This window comes from Melopsittacus undulatus, chromosome 7 (assembly GCF_012275295.1).
Source record: "Melopsittacus undulatus isolate bMelUnd1 chromosome 7, bMelUnd1.mat.Z, whole genome shotgun sequence".
Classification (NCBI taxonomy): domain Eukaryota; kingdom Metazoa; phylum Chordata; class Aves; order Psittaciformes; family Psittaculidae; genus Melopsittacus; species Melopsittacus undulatus.
In genome coordinates, this window is record NC_047533.1 from 54,219,336 (window position 1) to 54,243,803 (window position 24,468).

General features: G+C 37.6%; 1 protein-coding gene across 1 annotated transcript in view; it reads right to left on the reverse strand.

Annotated features, from left to right (window-relative positions):
• Positions 1 to 24,468, reverse strand: part of COL25A1 (collagen type XXV alpha 1 chain) — a 303,851-nt gene that overhangs the window by 46,820 nt on the left and 232,563 nt on the right. Inside the window, exons 13-18 of the mRNA XM_034064996.1 lie at positions 16,675 to 16,728; positions 15,150 to 15,176; positions 13,251 to 13,295; positions 8,988 to 9,020; positions 8,793 to 8,828; positions 4,799 to 4,843 (exon numbers count right to left, since the gene is read on the reverse strand). Of these exons, the coding sequence (XP_033920887.1) occupies positions 4,799 to 4,843; positions 8,793 to 8,828; positions 8,988 to 9,020; positions 13,251 to 13,295; positions 15,150 to 15,176; positions 16,675 to 16,728 (240 nt within the window). The remainder of the gene's footprint in view (positions 1 to 4,798; positions 4,844 to 8,792; positions 8,829 to 8,987; positions 9,021 to 13,250; positions 13,296 to 15,149; positions 15,177 to 16,674; positions 16,729 to 24,468) is intronic.

Consider the following 24,468-nt stretch of genomic DNA (forward strand, 5'->3'; position numbering starts at 1 on the left):
CAGAAAAAAAAGAAAAATAAAGAACACACGAAAATTAGAATTGCTTTTGTTAAAAAAAAAATCCTATATCTTTATCTAAGTTGTTCTAAAACCTTGCTCAGGCACAGTCCCACGGAAGTCAATCCAAAGGAATTGTATAAAAAGATACAAGATGCTGCATACTGGCAAATCTATTGAAGCAGCCAGTTCCACTGGATTTGAAAACACGGAAAAAATTCCCTACTGAAAGTAGAAGGGATGAGCAGCTTTTCTTTTCTCATGCCAAATCATTCAACAGCAGTTTTCATGGACACAATGGAATAAAACACACAAGCTTTATTTCAGTATTTATTTTAAAAACAGAAGGAGAAATGCCAGAAATGTGAAAAAAAATCCAAGACCCCATATAAAGTGCTGCTACTGAGGGGAAATGAGTGTTCCGTGAAGGCTTCCCACTACACTGCTTAAACTGAGGACTGTACTGCCCAAATGACAGAAAATGCGACACACAATGGATTTGAGAGATGTCTGACACTACAATGAGTAAGAGTATGCATGACTACTATCACAGTAAGCAAGTGCTGCTTTGTACATATCATCTTATGAAAGTTAAGAGATAAAACAGATAGATGAAGTTAGTGTTTCATAGAAAGTATTCTGTGTCTGCTTGGTGTCAGTTGGGAGATATCAGAGCGATGAGTTAACAGTCTGTGTTTAGGTGCCTTGCTCACTTCCCAAGTGACACGGTGGAATATTTAGGGGATCATTAAGTTTCCAGCCATTCCTAAACAGCAACAGGTGCTTGAAAACATTTCTCCAGTATGTCACAGACAGCTTCATCACTGTCTTAGAAATAACTGACTGCACTTGTGTTTCCTCCATGGCACCAACTGACAATGAGGAGAGAATGAAAAAGAACAGGCAGAACTCCTAAAACATCCGCATATGCACAGTGAATAAGTCTAGAAAAGTAGGTAATGAAAGACCTTGCTGCATACTCTGAATTCAGATATGATACTTGCATGTCCATCCAATGTTGCTGTTCATTCAGACTCCAGTATCACATTCAACCAACTCCAACAGGTTTCTGGGAACAGTGATTAATTAACTGAAATGGCATTATAAGGTGCTGAAACTTTTCCAGTGATTAGTATTTATTAATCCCTTAAGTAGTTTGTCTACACGTTCAAGCATATTGGCCTGGAAGTCTTAGAAAGCTTCTCCAACCATGAGAAGGAAGATGAAATGTAGCCAGAAAGATATGGTCCACTGCCTGGCATGGCATTTATACTTTCATAGGCTGTTTTAGCATTTTTAGAGAGTGCTATGTATGTGCACAGTTGCCTAAAATATTTAATAATACAGTATGACACTGTAGAGAGATTAATTCATAAACAGCAAATTTGTAGGTCAACTAGCAGATTTAAAGAAAAGGAAACTTACAGTTCCTTACAAAGTAATAAAAGGGTAAATATTTAAGACTAGAACTCTATTGAAGAGATCCTATGTGTAGAATACACCTGCATCTTACATTTCTTTACACGGAAGTATTAGAAGACACTAAAGGAAATTCTTTCAAAATCAGATAACACAGTCTTCTCTTGTCTCTTTCTTCTCATCTGTCTAGAAGATACCTGAACATATCAGTTCATCAACATTCAACAATTCCAAAGCTATTTAGAACATAAAAGCTCTGTAAATATGATCCTCAATGTTCATCCAAAATCACCTGTGTGATTTGAGTTACTGTATATCAAATGGATGTGAACTTTTGCTATTTACCTATCTGATTCCTAGAATATATATTGTCCTCATTCCTTGAATACTTGGCTGGTTGAACACAGGTTTAAGCTACATCTATTCATCTATAGGAATTGATGCATTTCAGCCATCTTGGGATAACCTTTGAAACCTGCTTAGGAAATATGTTTTACCAATAACTCATGGCAAAAGGCAGAAAACAAATAGAATGTGTTAATTTCTAGATCATCATAGGCACAAATTTACTGAACATTCTGTAATTCCAATTATATAAGATGGAAGAAAGATCAAAAGTGTGCTGAGAACTGTAAAATGTTTTAGCTGCAAGAAACCTCAATGGAAAATTTTGCAGAAGACTTTTGAGTGTGCCTGTGCATGCCTGCGTAATGTAACAGAAACTGAAGGAAACAGTACTGCAGAAAACAAGAATAGTATCCAAATTATACCAGAAAGACAAAAATATTTAGTTTTTCATACTGGGAAAGAGATTAATGGCCACAGCCTTGTATTGAACTCCATAACTTCTCCTACATGCTCCTGCTAGCACCTTGCTTGAGTTGCCAGATGTCCATCTCACAAAGTTTGGAAATAGCCTGCAAAACCCCTGCTGACAGCTACTGTGCTGGCACGCAAATTCATGAGAACTCTGAAATCCATTAAAGTCTTAGAAAACAACTTTGCTTATGGAAACTTCTTACATGATGTAACAAGGTCCTAGATATTGTGATGACACCATGCAGGGTTTGTACTATATCTGTTGCATTATGCCATCACTGCATATCACTGTTAAGATAGAATAGCAAAGACATATTTTAAAGAGTTTTATGAAGTCCTGAAGTAAACAGACCCCAGAAGCTCTGAGAAGAATGTAGCAAACAACAAGGAATAATCAGGAAAATGAAGAGTTATTGCTTTCAGCTTTGTACGGTAACACCATGATAACACCAAGAGCAGAACTTGTTTTCCTCCATGCTTAAATTTCTCATCCAGTCACTGTTCTCAAAGTAGCTTTCAATCAACATCAGTTCACTGGAAATTTGTTTTGCCATAAGTTATCACTGAGGTTGTTCTTGGAAATTGATAGATGATTTTACCATGGTGATACATCATTCTTCGCTAAAACAGAGGGTAAGAAAAGGTGCAAAACTACTGCTTTTTCTTTCCCAATAACTGCCCATATTCCTAATTCCAGCTGTTCACTGGTTTGTGCTATGACTTCTCAGGCCATAGAAGTAGTCTCTGGGAGAGAAAAATCTAGGCTTTTTTTCAATAGATTCATTAATTAAAAAGAGTTTACAGATGCCTTGAATCAAAACAGCACCCATTCTGAAAGTCTGATGTAACCAGATCTGGTTTTGTTCTCTTCTATGCACATTTCTGCTAGCTTACTTGTCACCATCTAGGGTGTACGTAGCCACTTCAATGCAGAACTGCTCTAGATGGAATTTCTTCACTGAACTGCCACTAGTCTCCCTCTGGCCTAGATTTTTAATAGAAGCTAGCATTCTCCTAAAAGAATTAGTATTTGACCATATTATTCCATTTAATTCTGCATGCAACTGTACCATTTTTCCACTGTATCCACTGAATTCTGAAACAAATTTTCACTGGGCAAAACTCCCACATTTCATCAATTTTTCACTTGCCTTTCAGGTGAACTTGAAAGCTGCCCTTCTGAGCCATTCTTACCACTAACAAGTAAAGCTTAACAGCAGTAAGTTTCCCAGAGCAGAGACACAGATTTCGGCTTTTTTATTTACTTGCTGATGATATGCATGGACATGCACTATCTGCATGAACATGGAATCCCCAAAGACCAGCTGTAACTCCAGCTGGTTTTGGCAAGTTCCCCCAAGATGCTGACACTGACCTCCTACTGAGCTACCTCTTAGATCACTGTTAAACAGAATAGGGATTGCTGTCAGAGGTCCTTATAAAAAGAGTTTCATCACACAAAGGACAGCTCCTACATGATCTTCACTAGTCAATATAGGGTTCGTTCTCATGGAAAATGAACAGACTCCCTGGGAACTATATTTTCAGGTATTACAACAGACAAACTTCAATATGCACATTCAATTCTTCCCATAATTCACCAGTAACACAGAAGGGACTTCATGCTTCAGTGCTGTGGCAATTCACAGGTCCCTTGAGAAAAACACTGCAAATGTTACATTCCATGAGATAAATCCTGAATGCTACCAAAACGGACAAGAGTTTGGCCCCTTGTCACTGGAGAAATTATATAAACCATCTCCTGAGGTATCCACAGGCCCATGATGGAATGCAAAGAAAAAGTTTCAAACAGATTTTGTTTTCTGAAAGCGCAGTCTTTGATACAAAAGAGAAGCAACCACTACAATCTGCATTCACTCAGGATATGTGATTCCACTCAGTTTGTGCAGCATTATACGGTTACTAGCTCAAACTGTGCAAGCATCTACAATTCCCAGTGCAACCACTTATGCTAGAACTAGACCAACCACATGTATTTTGTATCAACTAACCTAAAGATCCTAGACAAACCGGAAGGCAGAGACTAAACCAGGTATTAGGTCAGGGATTGTAACTAATACTGAGTAGAATCTTATTACAACATTTTGACTTGTCAGTGGAAATCACTGCTGTGTAATGGAGCACAGAGTATGTTTGTCGACAGAGCCAGTCCTCCACAGCCTGTGTATAATTAACGCAGTTCTCTGTCTGGAGGCTCAGTAAATTCAGTAGACTATTGCTACTGGAAAGCACACAGCAAAGTGGAAACCAAGTAAAGCTTTAATAACAAGCGTCTTCCATTAAAGTATAAAAAACCCTACCATATTAGATTATTTTTAAAGCACTGGAATGAAACACTCCACATTTTATTGTATGATATACTGCTTGTCTACAGACACTTGGCTGATTTTCCATGTGAAACCATTTTGTGGCAATCCCCAGTTCAATATCAGAGACAGAAGAAGACACAGCACAGGTACAGCAAGTCCATTTTAGTCACAGTCTTGTAGTCTCCCCCTTTGTGGTGTCCCCTCCCCAGTACAAGAGACTACGATTTATTTACCTTTATCCCAGGGAGTCCAGGAAGCCCAGGAAGACCTGGTTCACCCTATACAGGAAAATTACATAATATTACAGACATTATTCAGTTATAATCACTATCCAGTGAACACCCCTATATATTCTGCAGCAAGATAAAAAAGCATAGAGGACTCCTAGCCAGTTCAAGCAGGACTGATATTTTCAAAATGAGTGACTTAAATTTACAATTAGTAAAAGTCATGTTAAGAACTTAAACATCCTCTGGGAACCTTGGATCTGAAGATGACACCCAGGTTGAAAATAGACATCAGAACAGCCAAAAATAAATTCACATTAGCCTTCACCAAAAGAGAATTAAAAAGCAGCAATGGTTCATTTTACATGCTGCCGTTTCAGTTCCATACTTATTGACAGATACTTAATTCTGTTCAATTTTCAACTCTGAGCTAGATATTGTGCTGTGCAACTGCCTGGTTTAGCTACAGAGCAATTAAGAAGAGCTTGGTTTAAATTGTGCAGCTCAAGCAGGACTACCTAATTATAACTGGGCCATCATTTTTATAGAGCTATCTGTAGCATCATTTCAGTGCTTGCTATTTATCTGTAAATATACATGGTGTCATGAAGGATAATGGGAATGTAATCTTCTATTACTTTACCCAGAAGAACCTTGCTTGTTTAAAACTACAAAAAGACTTATAGTGCTGCATTTGCAAGGGTTATTTTGTAACAGGAATTGAAAACCAAATGTATTAATTTTGAAATGAAGTGGATATTAGTCTAAAAAAATAATGACAACATTCACACAAATGGTCATTTTGAGATATCAGCTAAATGGAAAGACGTTGTCCAGGGAAATAAAGATGATGAACAGAAAAAAGAAAAAGCAATAATGTGAAGAAAACATTATTTTAACGTCTGGAGATTTTATTTTAATACAGAGATGGATTCTAACCAGCAGCTTGGATCTGAATATTTCCTGAACTTTCTGGAAGCTCAGGTCTGAACTCTGAAACCAGCTTTTACCTTTAGAATGAGTTGAACTATATTCCAGATTTTGTACACTGCTGAGCATTATAGAAATCCAGATTTCAACTCTGTGGTTTGGGCTGATTCATCCAGATTGTGCTGTTTAAATATTTTACGTGTATGTATAGGCACATACATACATTCATACACTCACGTATACACATGTATACATACACAAATACGAACACATATATGCACAACATAGATATTTATCAGTACCCAGAGACACTTCTTCAAGGCATTAATATTAAATAGACTTGGAGTGATAATAACAAAATTATATTCTGCCACAAACTGAAGAACACAGTAAGGGGTCTGCAAATTGCTTTACCAAATGGAATGATTTTTTAAATGTTATAGAAGGATCTAATAACAGCTTCTTTGCCCATTTTAGGTACTCCAGAATTTTAACTGTTCACATTGCCTAAAAGCACAGGAAATGTTCCAGTCTCAACATATTACCTATAACATCGGACGAAATAACAGAGGCTAGGACACCATTTTCAACAGATACTAGTATTTTTGGGTATGTTGCCCAACTTTCTGAAGCAGAATATGTGTTGTCACTCTTGCAAAATAATAATCCTTTATAAAGCCCCCATTGCGCTCATTCCTGACAAAATTCTAGTTCCAAAACCCTATTTCTCTGTCTCGCAGTTTCTTACTTGAGTAGCCATACATACAACACTACTACTGTGACCTTTTCTCATCCAAGTGTGGAAGTTTCACTTGTAAGAACAGCATTTGAATAATTATAACTGATAATCTATCAGTATTATTGCAGTAGGTCACTGTTTAGTCTTGGGACAGAGATAACTCTCATAGACTCACATGTAACAAGCAGAAAGGAACCACCAAAGCCAGTTCAGAGGTACAGTAATCTAAAAGAATTAAAACGTCCCTCAAAGATGATTTTAAAAAATGTGAAACACATTGAAATTGCTAATGCTAAATTCTTCTTGCAGAAGAATGCGCAATACTTTATTTTCTGGACCTTTCTTGATACAAAAAAATCAAGTATGATTTACGAGAAAATGATTTTTAAAGAAACCATGGCTGTATACTATCTCCATCTCATAATGCTCAGGTTGGCAGGGCAGGTTGTTCTGTCACCTCTGCAATATATATGGCACACAACAGGCTTATCAGGCCACTGAAGTACTGTCACATTTAATGCAAATACTATTCAGGTGGGCAGCTCAATATTTTTCTGTCCTTAAGAAATGGGTAAGGAATAACTGGAAGAAGAGGAAGAAGTTAAATAGAAGGAAGGAAGGAAGATGCCAGCAGGAAATAGGAATGGGACACAGTAGGGGGAAAACTATTGTGGAGACTTAGAGGGTAGAGGCATGTCTCCAGTGGGAAAAAAGGTTCCCCAAAACCTTTGATGAGTAAATGGGTACCTGCTAAGTAGGGGACAGAACAGCAGACAAGGGGCACCTGGTTGGAGGAGGCACTCTGAATGAGTGCATTACTGTGGCTGCTGTTTGGGCTGGGACTCGAGTGTGTGGCACACTGGAAGCTTATGAGGTGAAGGGGAAAGAATACATTAAGCCCTCTTCGTTGCGAATAACAAGCTGAGACTATAGGATATCAGAACTGCGTACCTCTCACTTATCTGTTACCTAAATGAGATCAAACCTGAGTACCTGGGGACTGAGATCCAGGTGCCTGCTGATAAATCAGTGCTAGTTTTGCCTGCACGGCAGCCAGCTAATGAAGATATGAATCTTAACAGGCTCTTAAGCATGTTTTCTTGTTTATTATCCAAGAAAAGCATACACTGCAGAATGCACACACTAAATGATTTTGTGGATTCAATAGCTTTAAACTACTTTGATTACCTTTCCTAACTAAAACTGCATTTTACTAAAGCGCTTCATTTACAACTATAATAACCTTTGTTTAGTCTTATAATTAGTGACAGTTATAATTTCTCAAACAAAAAGACTTAACATTTTATTTTAATTTAAATTTATATTTATTTTTTTATATATTTTGATGTACTGCCTAGTCACCAAAAGACCTCAAGTATTAGAAAATGGTTGTACTGCCACACACTATATAGAATTTTTGCTCTTGGCTATCTGTTTGGAATACCTGCTAGCTCAACTGGCAGATTAACTCTGCTCCACTCTGGCAGCAGTATGTAATTTTCAGTGCTATCAGAGACAAAAATGGTGTTGAAGGCTTCTGAAGAAAACCAAGTACTGCAAAATAAAAATCTAGTTCCCCCATTGCCTCTCCTCTTTGCCCTTTCATCAGTTCTCCCAGCAGGACCTGTCTCCTACTCTCATGAAGACCTGCCTCCTACTCTCATGAATGGCAGCTGAAGGAACAGCATCCACTGTTTTGGATGTACTATAGATTCAAAGAGGAAAATCCCCAGCGTCAGAGGGCCTCATGCAGAGTCATTATAGCTCCTTCTGGACCTCTGCTCACAAAAGCAGCCTCAGCTACACAGTGCCCAGGGGAATTTCTGCCCCTGGAAGGAAGCACAGAACGGCGTTACCTGGTCTGTATCCTTCCAAACACATTGCATGCCTCTGACAGTTTGATTCCCCTTACAGGTATATGTGAAGGGGATTCTAGTCAATATTTATTTTCTTCCTAGTGAGTTGTAATAATGCACCACAGTCTGAAGGTTAATATTCAGTCAAACACGCAGGGTTAACTTGTGATCACTCATGTTCTTTGTTAGTCTTCCCAGCTGCAATTGGGTAAGCTTTCAATGCAAGCGTGCTGTGGCTAGAAGGGGATGTGGGTTAGTCTAATATTGCTTTTCATCTTTATTAGTATAATCATTCCTGTACTTTTAAAAAATACAAAACAATCGCACACCAAATGCTTATAGGCCTTGCGCTGTTAAATTGTACAGCCTTGGTCTCATCCTAGTGCAGGTAAGTACCAGTAGTAACATCTGTGTAATATCATTTATTCACAAATCTAAGAGAAGAAAAGGAAAACTGAACATTTCCAACTAATACCTTTTGTCCAGGCCGTCCAGATTCACCGGGTTCACCCTGAAAGAGATGAAAGACATGAGATCTGACAAGACAAATTAAATATAGAGCTAGGGAAAAGCATAACATTAATGGTATTTTAAATGTCTGTGACACTACAGAGTAACACAGATCAACCACCCCTCTTGTCCCTATAAAACTGCTTTAAAACCAAATTACCTTAATTCCTGCAGCAGAAGAACCAGGGTCACCCTGATAGAAAATCCACAAGGAATAATTATATATACAGTTTGTAAAGAAAAATATGTAAGAAAACATGCAAGAGTACAGGAAGATTATATGGCAGAATAACTATATAGCAAGTTACCTGTTCTCTGTGCTGCTACATAGGAATTTGCCCAATGAATTAAATCAGTGTGGCTCAGAAAAGGAACAGTATTGTTTTTGAGAATTTGTAGAGAGATTTTTTTCACTCATCCAAACAGCATAATAGTGATCCTCAAATTTCACAACTACTAATGTAGATTATATAATTGCAGATTTTGTATAAATGTGCTTCATAAAGCCAGAACATGGGACATACTTCGACATCTCTAAATTGCTGATATGCATTAAAAATCACTTACTGCCATTTACAAAGAATACGAGCAATCTTTTTGACTTAATACTACAGATGGCAAGTGTCAGATCTCAACTGACAAAGCATTTTGTGCTATTGAAGGTTCACCTTGGAAAAAATCCTGAGTGACCTATGTGTTTATCCCCATCAGGACAAGTCATAGCTCTATTCCCTCAGCAAGTCAACATATTTAAACTGATAGTTTAATGGAGTAAAGTGTTATACTTTGCAGATGAGAGAGCTATAGTAATTTATGTATTCAGGAAAGGTTTCTCTTATGAGGAGACATCTAATATTCAGAAATATTTGCCTGTGCTTTGCTGGGTTGACTGGATTTGATAGGCACTGATATGAACAAGGGCAGAGGATCAGAGCATGACCTGGCCAAGGAAGCTTTTAGCTCCGAGTTTTGTACAATTGTCGCAAGATCCTTAAAATTCTTGTATATTCATACTTGGCTGCATTTTTTTCTTAAATGGCAAACCAAACGGAAATTAAAAAAAAAAGAAGTTTGCTAGTCAAACTACAATCTGTTGAAGATGGCTGAAGCGATTCTCTTCGAAGAACTGTCTCATTACTTGTTATGCAAAATAAATTAGATTTTTCACTGAAAGTAACAGCAAAGCTGCAGGAAAACTTTCTGTGAATGACACAGTTTTCATATCTAGAAACCTGAGCTGCCTCATTTTCATAGACATACACAACTGATACTGCCGATATCACGAGTGTGTAGAAAACCTCAAGGACTTTTTATAACTGTAAGGTGGTAAAGCAACTGGCAAGAGACATTCACAAGTTAAACATTTTGAAGGGTAATGATGGATATGGGGAAGGAAGGACAAAAAGTATCCATCTACCTGCAAGAATCAAAATTAATATGGGATTAAAGAAAAAATTACCGTACAGCATGTTTTCAATTCTTTGATGAGTCAGTTTGGAAATGAAGAAACGTTAACAAGGGAACATGCACACAGAAGGAAGATGCTTGGTAGCTCCTAGGGATCAAGGCTACAGTAGAAGAGTGGAAGCAAGAACTCAAGTCTGGCACTAGATGTAGGACAACTCAGCTGAAATGATTTCTTTCTTAAGTCACAGGTTAAGACGTAGGCACCCAAGTTTGTGTTTCTGAAAGCCACTAGGTACAACAGTTCAGAAAACAAAGCTACATTAATTGCACAAAGAGGAACCCATTCCTAAGCCAAATCTGACACTTGTCACCTTGTATCTCTCTCTCATCATATAAGTGAAAATTTACTATTTATCTCACAGAAGCATTATTTATGCTTTTAAATAAATGTTTTTAACTTCTGTGGAGTATCAATTAAATTCCATAAGCATACGTGTAGTATTATGATCTAATGCAATGGTCTCTTCATTTATTTACATAAAATTAATGGCTTGTTTACTGAGCAGGAAAGGTTTGTACATGTATGTGGTTGAACACCTGAGAACTGAACAGATACTAGCCTTATCTCATCTCTGAATACATGCAGCAGCTCTCTTAAAAACAGTCTTTAAAAACTAAGCCTTAATAAGTCTTACATTTCTCCCCACAAGTATTCAGCTGGAAAAAAACTACATCTGGTAGTGAAATTCCATAACGTAACACATGCCCCAAACATTTTAGAGCTACCCAAATAAAGACACAGGTTTTGTAGCAGGGAAAAAATATAACTGAAGGTACGTATAAGCATAATGCATCAATAAAGCTGTCTGTGAAATTTGCTGGAACTCAATTTTGTCTGCTGCTTTTAATAAAACAGACTTTTATGTTACGTTCCTGCCCAATAGAAAGCACCCAGTGGAAAACACAGAAGGAATGCTATTGAGCTACTTTAAGCCCCTTGTTATAGTAGGGTTTATACTCAAGATAAGTTTAACTGCCTCCTCAAGATGATTGTGACATCAATGGAGAAAGTACAGACACAATACAGTAAAAAATACAAATTAAAAAAATATATAGAAAAAAATCAAGGCTACTTTGTGAATATGTCAAGTACGCCTGCAATAGTCATTCTGCTTTCCTTTAACACTTACATGACTAGTGATTGCTGGGCAAATTCATGCTGGAATTGTACATAATGATCCTACGGCAAAATCTTTCCCCTACGCAGGAAATAATATGCTCCTTGTTAACTAGTACAAATGTAATGACACCAAGTTTAATGCTCTCGCTTAAATTATCTGTCAAAAGACACCCTCCTAAGCTCACAAATGCTGTTTGCAGAACTATCAGCAGCTCTAAGCTGTAACTCTCCTATAAGATCTGGGCCTTTGTTTCTGGGTGGCAAATTTTCTTGCGATCAGGAAAATGGAGGAGAAATAATGAAGGTTAACTAAGTCATAGTTCTGATGTCTCTTGTAAAAATTCATGTACTGGATTCTAGCCTTTTGCAGTTAAGTCAATGCACTCCACACAACCAGTACTGTTTCCCATGTCTCCTCGGATACTTATATGAAACCTGGAAGAGACAGGAGACTTCTGCATTATGAAGTTCAACAAGTTTATTGAAATTTCTTTAGAAACAGCAATGTAAGAAGTCTCCTAATGACCTATACTTTTCACAAATTCATTGCCAAACTGTTGAAAGCTCACAAAGAAATATTTAAAACATTATACATGGGAGAAAAGATTTCCCACTGAAAGGAGAGAATTTTTTCTTTCCTTAAACAAGATCCCAAGCAAGGATATGTGTGCACTGCAGACTAAAGCACAGTATTAGCATCCTAGTGGATGCTAGCTTGGTCTCACAGTTGATAAAGTAGAAAAGGAAAAAGTGAAGCTACAGTAGGCTTCCAAGAGAGATTATAAACTTCACATTTACTTGTTGCAAGACTATCTCTCTGAACAACAATCTCACACTTGCTAAAAGATTACATTCCTGAAAGATACAAAAGTGGATCAAGATGATGTTACCAGCATAATTTGTGTAGGTAACTTACAAGGTTCTTAAGACTTTCACCTGGGCTAGTAAGCATGACTGCCAATAAATTATTATTTAAATGAACTTTGAGAATGAAATAACTTGACTATTCTCAAATCTAATGTCTATTTTGAATTGCTGATTTTAGAATATGCACCATAAAATCCTTACATTCTTGAAAGCATAGCTTTACTGTACCCAAACAATTGAACCTGAGAGATTTGCATGCATTCTTTGTCAGCTTGATAAATCCATCATAAATTTCTCTTTGCACTGAACTGATGTGAGTTGGTTAAGCAATTGCATACACAGGGGTACAAGAAGAAATCTTTATTCTTCCACCCAAGTGTAGTCACTAAACTGGATGCTTTTAAAAGCATATGACTTCCAAAGTGATGGTTGGAAGAGATCATTATGACTCACCCTTCTTTCTGTGCAACACAGGCTTTGCTGTGCTAAAGACTATCACTTGTGTTAAAAAAAGCACATATGAAAACTCAGGTTCTTTTTTTTTTTCTTTCAATGAAACAGCATAAGTCACACATAAAATCAAGTAAAATAAATTGGACAATGTCTTCAGTGACTTCTACAGCATATCGATACTTTGCAACAATGAACTAACAAGGTGAGGTTATTGCTGATGTTGTCTGGCAAAAAGATTTAGAAAGACGTTTTTATCTTCAACTCTGAACTGTCCAGCTCGCAATTTGGAGGGAAGTTACCTGCTGCTGTGTAAAGTCAAGAATTTTATGCTTAATTGGACAGAACAGTGACATTTTTCCTGCTCTGCATAAAAATGAGCAGTTACATCACTCAGAGTCGTTTTAAAAACCCTTTAAAATGTGTTTTTCTTTTGATCAAATTATTGCTTTCATTAGCTGCTTGTTCTGTAAGCATGCCAAAAAACCACATTTTCTTCTCTACTACTAAGTAGCATACCTTTTCTCCTGTGTCACCCTTCTGTCCATTTTCTCCAGCATCACCCTGTAATTACAATATATACTATATTTTAGTGATTTCATGTAAGCACACAGCATACAAAGGAGGCTCAGCATTCCAATATGATTAGCAACCTAATTTTGTTAATCAGGTAATCAATCTCTCTATGGCTTGGTCAGGAAGCATGGTTTATATAGCTGCTGTGTCTTACACAGTCTTCACTACAGCTGTAATCCCTTTCACAGGTCCTCAAAAAAACCCACAAACTATCAAATAACTACATATATTGTCAGTATAGTCTACAGACTTCCCCAGTTCACTGTGGTTTAGCACTGAAGGAATGATTTCATGGTGCTTCAGCATTTCAAATTACCAGTACATTTGTTTTTTTCAAGAGAGACATTCACTTAAATGCATCTAATCAAATTCAGGTGACAGTTCCATGATTCCAATACTGTTCATTAGGACTCTCAAGTAATTTATGGCATATACTCTCCGAGTCTGAAGCTGTAAAATCACAGAATAGTTTGGATTGGAAAGGACCTTAAAGATCATCTAGTCCCAACCCCCCTGCCATAGGCAGGGACACCTTTCACCAGCCCAGCTGAACACTGCCAGGGATGGAAAACCCATAACTTCCTTGGGCAGCCTGTTCTAGTGTCTTACCAGAATCAGAGAAGAATTCCTTCCTAATTTCTAATATAAATCTACTCTCTTTTGTCTTAAAGCTATCTCCCCTTTTCCTGTCACTACAAGCCTGTTCAAAAGGTCCCTCTACAGATTTCCTGTATGTTCCCTTCAGTTACTGGAAGGCTGCTGTATGATCTCCCCAGAGTCTTCTCTTCTTCAGGCTGAACAATCACAACTCTCTCAGTCCCTCTTCATAAGGGAGGTGTTCCCGATTTCATAGAATTACAGAATGGTTTGGGTTGGAAGGGACTTTAGAGATCATCTCATTCCAGCCCCACTGACACAGGCAATGATACCTTCCACTAGACCAGGTTGCTCAAAGTCCTGAACTTAAAAACTTCCATTTCCCAAGAGCAAACTGCATTTGCATACAAGCAACTTACTTTTTAAAAACATGTCTCATTGTACTTGCAGAAGATGAATCTGTGTACAGGTTCCTAAGCAAAATAAGGCTTATGCCATTTCTCAAACTGCCTTTGTTCAGCTGCAGAAGCCTGACCCTCAGTGTGTATTTCCACATGGCAGCTCCTACTGGTCACTTTCCCTGGAAAAGCGTAATTAAACCCAAGCTTTGCTGTGTGGAGCTTGTTCCAGCCCCTTGTCTTCCCTTGGCATAACTGTGGATGTTAGACCAGTAACTCCTTCCTAACTCGCTCCAAGTCACAACACCATTAGTGTTCAATTTGTGCTGCTGGTACCTCTCTGGGCAGTCTACAGCCTAAGATTTTTGGTGCAGTTTCCCTTGCTTTTACTTAAACTGATGCATGCAAGAATGGAGAACTCTACTTTCAGTATGCACCGAACTTGTTACCTGTATGTCATTCAGAGTCTACGTAGCTATCACACTGTTACCTAATTGTTTTACTCCACACAGGTGACAGAGCATTAACAGCAAGTCATAAGAAATGTGTAGAGCTCCCATTTATTAGACAGGCTCATCTTTTTATGAGACTAATCATAATTAGGATTATTTTCAGTTATTCAACTGTGCAGCATCTAACACATGACCACTGCTCTCTGCGACTAATCCCACTGCAGTAACTTTCATTAGTAGGTGTTACTTGACACTCATAAAGGCTGCACAATGCTGCATAAGTTCTAGGTAGTAGCTATATTTATTTCTTCTTAAACTCAGAATCAATGCACTGGTGATTCTCCAAACAGTTCTACAAAACAGAACCACAACAAAGGAAGTGGAACATATCTCACCTTTTCTCCTCTTTCTCCAGGGTCACCCTGATGAAAATAATCGAGGCAAAGAAGTTGTAAATTACTACCATAAGCAAAACTGAGTGTTGATATTACGATCAACAGATTGTCAGTTACGATCTGTCACAACTGATGACTGTCTCTGATTACAAAATCCAACAAGAAAATCAATAAACAACGACATACTGTAATTGAATAGAACTCAACAGACCAAATATCTTCAACATAATGTTAAAAGCTTAATGATTTGCATGCAGACTTTTTCCCCCAATTTTGTCCTAGATTAAACCCTAACAAATAAGCATATGTCTTTGTGAAGTGGCCTGCCAGGACCCAGATGACTCCTACACTTGGTTCTCCTTGTTTTGGGAATGAACAAAGGAAAAATCCAAAGGCCAAATATGAGAGGAAAGTCTTATGATTCTGTTAATGGCTTAGAAAGATCTTTGGAAAAGACAAAATGCCTTCAATGCCTTGAACTAGTTCATAATTTATACAGATCAGAAAGCTTTGAGTGTTCCCCACATTCTTTGTAATAAAAGGGTGGATTATAGCCATTATTTTTCAAAATTATAACTTGCTCAATGGCAAATGTACTTTTGCACACCAGTATGACCCTGACAACTCATCTCTGCATTTCTGGCTCATCTCTGCCCCTTTTGATGGCTGGCAGTTGCTAGGCAACTCAAAGGCTACAGCTGTGAATATGAATTAAGCATCAACTGCCATAATTTGGCTTCTTCTGTATACAAAGTAGGAAAAGGTCATGCTCCTAAATGGTCTGTTTTCAAGCCAGTCAGTAAATGCAAAGAGCCTCCCCTGCATGTCTGTCAGCAGCAGCGTGATCCACAGAATCAGCTGAGGAGCACATGTGCACCAAAGACATACACTTGCAAGTGATGGGATTAGAATTTAGCATTAACCATTCCAAGAGGCCCACATATAACATCTTCTCAGACACGTTAAGCCTTCTTTTAAACAAAGTTATCATAAGCTTTATGTTCTATTTCACTTTTCAATATCAAAACAGCAGAAAAAAAATATTTAATAATAAGTGCAAAGAGACATTCTGATGGAAAAATACAGGCCGAGGCATGCTTCTAATGAGTCTTGTTGCTAACTTCCATAATAGCAGGATCAGCTTGAAGACTTAACCTTGACATTCACCAAAGAATTGACCACAGCAGTTCTTGAAAAGAAGCCTGAAACACATTGTAAGGAGCATAAACAAAGCCTTCCTAAAAAGGTCCCCAAATTCCCAAACACTTGCAGGCATATTGCATTCATTTGGCAGAGGATGCATGTGCGTCGGTGCCACTGACTGGAATTCTATATGCACAGCACAGCAGAAGAATCTGCTTCTTTATGGCAGAATGTGCAAAGCCTCTTAGAGCAGTGATCACTGGAGGGAAAAGATCATTAAAAGCCAGTGAGAATATAAACCCCAGCTGGAAAGCATGACTGTAATCTATACATGTACTCACGTCCCATGTGATTCTGTTTTTAATCCATTTTCAATACCAACCTTAAGCCCTGCTGCTCCCTTCTCTCCTGCTATTCCAGGCAAACCAGGTTCACCCTAAAGGCGAAAAACAAAAGATGGGGTTAAGATAGATATGATCAAGTATATTAACAGCATTTCCCCTACTATGTGATATTGGGTAGGTAACGATAAATTTTAAAAAGATTCAGTGAACATGTCCTCTGCAGTTGGGCACTAAAATGCCTTATTTCACCAGACAGGGTGGATCAACTCTAATTAACTCCTCTAGAATAAGAAATAATTCTGCTGAAATACACAGTGTGAATACACAGATGTCAAACTAAACAGAAAACAGAACTGTGACTTCTAATTCTGAAAAGTTGTCTAATTAACCTTTACAGCATAGTCTTCCCAGCAAAACTGCCAACATTTTCCTCTTCTCTACAACTTAGAAATACTGCAAGAAAGGCTTATCTGAAATGACTTTGACATTTGTGCTTCTGGTTTCATACGGAAGGCAGATAATAAAGAAAAATGAGAAGGGCCCATTGCAGAAATGGAAGAGTTTAGAACAGACAACTTTTACTTTTTAAAATATATCTTACTTGTCAATTTTTTCATATACCACTGGCTGAAAAGTAGATTTAAAAGATTTAAAAAATTTCAGCATTACACCGATATTCCAGATTTTGGTGATGTATAATGGGTAGAACATACACTTTTCCACAGTTTAAGGAGTCATAAATAATTTTCATAAATCAGTCCAAAACTAGCAATTACTTACAAAAATCTCCCCTCCCCAATTTAAAAACAAAAAACCCTAATCAAACAAATAACAAGGAAAAAAAAACATACCCATACCCTTAAAGACCCTTTTTTAGTGTCTATTTCTCAGATTTTTGGAAGAGAACATAGACATTATTGATTTTAGGTAAAATGATAAAGCAATGGGTAGACTTGATTGTAAGTGATGGCTAATTATGTAAAACTTTCTGCAGAAGTGCGTCTTGGTTTCACAAGAAATATCTAGCTTCTTTGGTAACCTTCATGTACACAAATGCATTGCACTTCTAGGGTGGAAAAGCATGTTAAAATAACAATCCCCCCCCAAAAAAAATATTTTAAAAAGCCTGCAACTAAGTTCTTGTATAAGCCCTTTGCTACGTAAATGTAACAAAAAAAAAGCGTAAAAATTAAAGAAAATAGCTAACATAGTAATCAAATTAGAAACAGCAATTTATATCAGAAACTCGGTGGACAATTTTCATAGAGTATACAAGCTTAGTAGACATGATAAACCTACTCTCTACTCAGAAGTTAAAGGGGAATTACGATAAAGGCCCATTGCAAATGCAGCAACATAGATCTTCCAAACTTCCACAAAAGCCTTCCATTAAGAAAGGACTTTTTCCTTACTTCCATGTTATACTTTTATCATAGTTGTATAAATGCCGATTCTCCATTAAACCTGGTTCCATTCTATCTCTAAATTAGGTAACAGGATCATCAATTACAGTTTAATTTCAAACTATAAAACAAAAGCTTCAAGGTTCTAGCAAAACTCTAGTGAGGTGTTTTACAAGCCGGAGAAAAAGTGTTAAGAACCATTAAGCTCAGAAGGAATTAAACAACATTTGAGTCAGCCCTTTTTCAAGGCTCCTTTCCACTACATTAGCTCTAAGGCTGATAGAGTAGCACAGGCATTTGATACATGAGTGGTCAGGATTCGAAACTGTTGGAGATTAGGAGTATGTGCCCTAAAGAACTAACCAGAAAGGCACTTGAAAAAACCTGCCGGTTGACAAAATGAAGCAGAAGGGACCAGTGAATATGCACTGATTTCTCCTCATCCCCACACCCCAAACAAGTTTGTTTCTGTCCCCTTTATTTTAAAACAGCTGCTGTCAGCTGACACTTTCAGGGACTTAATTCTTTAATCAAAGAGTTGAAGTCCCAAGCTTGCACTTTCCTCCCAAGGTTTACACATCACTGCTATGAATGCAAAGAGCTACCACTGTGACAATAAAACCAAAAGAATTATCCCGTTTTCTTTGGAAAAAAGTTAAAACCTCAGGCTGTCACCTAGTCATAGTACATTCTTATTCACACCAATGGTTTAATTGCTGACAAATATGTGACTTTACTATGGCCTACGCTACTTCTGACCCTGAAAGTACCAGTCAGAGGCATTAGCACAGTAGAAATTAGCTCTGGGAATGGGAAAGACTGAAGGCAAAACTAGAAGTACAGCACCACAAATGACCTTGTGGCTTTACGCTTTTGAAGTGATTATCCTTCTGTTTTTAATGGCTGGAAGAACAGGGGCTAAAATAATTTTCTTTCATACCTACAATATTCCTTTTCCTTTAGAACCCTATTTTCTTGTCCACACAAGGAATCAGGGAGTAATAAGGTGAAATAAAAATGTACAGTAGATAAGCTACTTTATACTCTACCCCTGGTGAACATTCCCAGGGCACAGCAAAACAAACTTTATTACAGGGAGTCTCCCTCTTTCATACCATGTGTCTTGTAGGCATGGCAGTCTGGCTGTATATATAGATAGTCTAACAATTTCATTAAAGCCTAACATAAAAATACAGCCAACCAAAAAAAAACCCCAAGCCCCCCAAAACTCAAAACACCACCACCACCACCCACCAAGCCAAACCCAGAAAGGGCAAAGCCTTGACAGATCTCCCATTGGTTAGGAAATTCCCAAAGTATTTATGAAGAAAACCAGCAGGTTTTTGAAGGCAAATAGATTGTTAGCTCTTCCCCTGGTATACACTAAAATACTGTTGTTTTAGGAATATTCATCCCAAAACATTATTTTGATTTTTGGTGAAAATAATTTTAAATATTTTTGTTAAGAAGTGTAACTAATTACTTTCCTTCCATTTAGTTATTTTATTTATTAATTAAAGGATATATTAAAACTGGAGTGCGAATTGCTGCATGAGTATGCATCAGCCCCACATGCTTCATCTCATGTTTGGAGATGAGCAAAAGGTATGACTGCCCCTTAAAACATTAAAAGACTGTTACACTACTGTTCTAGGAGTGATGCAAACAAAGGAAAAGTAGACATTCAACAATGTCATCTGATGCAATACTTTCAATCAGACTGCTTGAATACTTGGTAAAATGACAGAAGTTATAAAACTAGATCTTAACCTCATATGTTTTTTACATTCACCAGGTCACGGGTAATGTCTTTCCTGACTCATATTGCAGTCTCTCTGTTTTAGCACTGACAGCAAAGGTGTTAGGCTGCAGAAACAATTGTCTTCTGCACATCATCTACCTTTCAAATCGAGACAGCTTTGGGTTTTTTTGGGTTTGTTTTTGAGGTTTTTTTTTTTTTCACAGAATAACAGAATGGTTGAGGTAGAAAGTCACCCCTGGAAATCATCTGGTTCAGTTATCTTTGCTCAAGCAAGGTCACCTAGACCTGCATGCCCTGGACCATGTCCAGATGGCTTCTTTTAAATAGCTCCTGGAAGAGACTTTACAGACACCCTGAGCAACCTGTGCCAGTACTCAGCCACTCTCACAGTAAAAAAAGTTTTTCTAAAAACTAAACAGCAAGAACCTCCTGTGTTTCAGTTTGTGCCCACTGCCTCTAGTCCTGCCACTGGGCACCACTGAAAAGCACTTGGCCCAGCACCTTTGCACTTTCCATTCAGGTGTTTGTCCACAGTGATGAGATTACCCCCCAAGCCTCAACTCCCTCATCAATCTCAGCCTTTCCTCATAGGAGAGATGCTCCAGTCACTTACTCATCTTCAAGGTCCTTTGTTGGACTCTCTCCAGTATATCCATGTCTCTCTCATACTGAGGAACCCACAGCTGGACACAGAACTTCAAGAACAACCTCATGAATGTTTTTTTTTTTTTAGTTTCCCCATTTAAAGAGTAACTTTATCTATAATGCACCTGATTTTAGGTCATAGCTTGCCATTCTGCAGTCATGAACTCCTGAGAAATTATCACTCAGGGAGAGAGGGATTGGAATCCCTAAGCAAAACATGATCTAAAACCTTCCTGCCTGTGTAGTCTCAGAAATGTTTGTATTTTTCTTACAATTAGTATCAATTTCGAGGGCAAACAAATGCCAACACCCAACCCAGCCATTCAATTCAGGAGTTTCAGCTAATTCAAAGAATAACCAAAAGGCTATTCTTTTGGATAGCACCCCAGAATACCTCAGTTTAAGTCCTGGCACTCTCGAGCCTATACTAACTGTGTTAACGTTGTTGTACTCTCTCTTTATTTCTTCTATTTGGGCAAAGAACATCCTTCAGCACCCTACCCAATAAATAGCTGTAATTTCCTCAGATACTCTAGTGGAAGGGACAGTATTAATGTTTACATTAAAATTAATCTGAATTTGATGAGTGCTCAGATGTGCAGGGCACTGCTTGGGCTTTGCTGCTAATATGAGAAAAATCTGTCAATACAAACTCATAAGACCTACTTCAGAACATGTCAGAAAATGCAGCACCCACTAGAGTCCATATCAAAGCAGTCAAGGCAGTTAAAAGCATGCTTGTCCTTACTAGAGTGCTCTGTGCCCTGAAGGCATATACCTTCATATCCAGAATTAATCAGCTAAAAATAATGTGGCCAGAGGCCCCAGCTTTTCTTGTTTGTAAGAGGAAAACAGCCTGGAGGCTGCTGATCTGAAATAGGTTTGGTTTTGATGGGATGCATAACTCTGTCTACACCAGCTGTTTGATATACACCTCACCCTCAGAAGAAAGGTTGTCAGTATTGCTATATTTTTCAGTCAGTTGAATGTAATCAGTTTTAAGGAAAAGGAAATACATGAGGCCCCCAAACTTAATCCAGTCTAATTTTACTCTAAAATACATAAACGAGGACAGAAGGGTAAAAAAGTGGTTTCTCAGACATGTAACTATGATTTCAATTTCAAACCAGGGTTGAATTACTTCCCTTCAATTTGCTTTTCACCCCCTCAAAAGTAACTTAAAGTTGTTTGTTTAAGGACTGGAAATCTCTCCTGGACCACTCACCAGATGAAATTAAGTGGAAAGACTCTTCAACAAGATTCAGCTGGCCTGCAAACCTGTCTGAGAATTTGTGAACTATATTTAATGATGTTTCCTTCCTTGATACTTTATGTGAAAAAATGTTAGTACACATATGCCAGTCCTCATTTCTCTAAAGAAATACGATAATACTTTCAAAATGTCTCCCCTATATAGTACAGTACACACTAATCAGGAAATACATGTAAATTAGAGTAATAAGAAGCATGAAGAAAGCAATAAGAAATGTGCATACCCAGACTTCCTGGGTAAGTCTTACCAGTAAGTCTAATGGTAAGAAGGGAAATTCTGAGGCTTATCAGATTGATACTGTCAAACTTCTAAAACAATTTCTATCACCACCACTTATTCTCTTCTCAATACACTTTTACAACCCCACCTCCACCCCCCAAAAAAAATTAAGTATTGCATAAGAAAAAGCATTTAATGGAAGTATAGAGTGAGGTGTTTATGCACTCCAAACAAGCCTCTATTTAGAGCAAAGACAATTAGATGCACAGACTCCAGAAACTGGATTCCTTCAGGCCAAATGCAATCCTTACTTAGGGAACCTCCCCTTTTCTCCTTGTGTTGTTGTCATTGGAAGCCCTTAACAAATCAATATCACTTAAGGAATATGAGGATATGTGTTCTACACTTGCACAGTTAACTTTCCAATAACCCCTTTGTGGCCATTTCAACATGATTAATGTAGGGTTCTGATACCCCTATAGCACCGCAACCTCGCATCTCTATATAGATAAACTTTTTTCATACAGTTTGAGTGCCTGAGGACCTCTTGACAGGGATCAAGAAAGAGAAGGTTATTTCCCGTAGCATCTTGCTAGGAATCAACCTGCCGCAGACGGATTGCACAACAGTCTGCAAAGGAGAGGGAGCACTCAAAAGAACTCTCCTTGCTATCTCAGAAGGTTTCTATCCATTCCAGGACAACACTCTCTCTAGCTGCAGGTATTATTAGGCAGCTCCTTTCCAGTTACTGTTCTCAACAAGAAAAGCAGAGTGTGGCTATAGTTTCCCAAATGTAGGAACAAACTCAGACTGTAATGCCCTTGCAGGATTACCTGTAATGTTTCATTGGATTTAGCCTAAAAGAAAAAAAAGTGTGAAGTTTTCATGGCAATGATTTTGCTACTGCTCTTAATACAAGAAAAATCTGCTAGTTCACAGTCCTGCAAAAACATGTGGGTTGTGTAAATTTACACTTACTCTAATATCTAAAGATTGTCTAAGATTGTCTAAGAGAAGTGGTTCATATGTTAAGGGATTAGAAAATTGCTCTAAATGCACTCAGAATTTATGATCTCATTCCCAGACCCATTGGTCAGAGTTGTCAATCGTCTCCCATAATCCACTATTTCAATTAAAGAAGAGGTAAAGGGAGAGGAAAAATAAAATTAGAGAGACATGTGTGAGATGGAGATGACCTAACTCTATTATTCAACTGCTTAAGGACAGATCAAATCTAATTCACTGCTGACATTCATCAGCAGAAAAATATTTCATTGTCCAGATGAGGAAAGCATTCACACACACTTAATTTTAAGCATGTGCTTAACACTCACTGCTTTTAAACTAAGAAAAAACATTAACTTGGAACTCGGTGCACTGCACATGCAGCTTTTTGACAGAGTGAGCTCACTGATTAAGAGGCTACCAAGACAGTAAGGCTTTTGTAAAGTCTTTTAACTACATAACTTCTGAAAAGGGGATGACTTGAATCACATATTCAAGTCAAATTCAACTATTCTGCAGATCAGCATGAATCTGTATGAGTAAAGCCAGGAGTGCCAGCAGCTAGCTCTTAGTACAGACCAAATCTTAAAATTACTGCTCTGGTTCTCATTCAACAATATCTTCTGTATCACACCACACTGAGAATCTGTTTTTTTCATATAAATTAGAAGAAAAGACCTTTTGGTAGCATGGGAGTCCTAGGCTGCACTGTACTTTCTAACTTTAGATACATACTGCTTCAGCTTAACTGTATTTCTACCACTATTTCCAAGCTAGCAGAATTTGTTAGCTATTTATTAAGAGAGCAACGTTCAACCTTCAGCAGCTCAGTATTACACGAAAGCAACGCATTTTCTGCACATAAGAAAGTTCTTGCTAGCCAATATCAACCAACAACTGTGAAAGTAAACAAAAGAAAGTGAACACATCTTATTTTAGTCTGTATGTTTTTTCTAGTATCTAGATTTTAGTTTAGTAATTAATATTTTTTTTTCTTACAGGTCAAACGTAAATTAGTCAAGCTACATTAAAAATACACTGACATCTTTATTAACATGGTAATAATTTAAGAATGTCTTAAAAGTTTTAGATCCTGTAAATATTGAACTAAATCAAATAAACATTAGACAACAAATTTAAGATGTTAGGACCTGTTTTAAAAGCACAATTTTCTTAGTTTAAAAGGCAGTGAGCATTAAGCATGTGCTTAAAATCAAGTGTGTGTGTGAATGCTTTGATAAACAGCATTTAAAGATGTTTGCATTTTCCCTTAATCAAAGGCAACTGCATTTTTATTTTCTTCCCCATGAGACACAACTCCAGATAAGTCTATGTGGTGTCCTAAAAACAGACATACAACAACCTTGCTAACAGAGCTTAAAAAACTTCTACATCCCCAAGAATGACACTTTAATAATCAGATAATTTTTGTGTATTTGACACATTTGACTCATGAACATGCATTTTTTTGTGCCGATCTGAGTGAAGATTTCTGGCTAGGGCTTGAGTGACAGCACTATTAAAA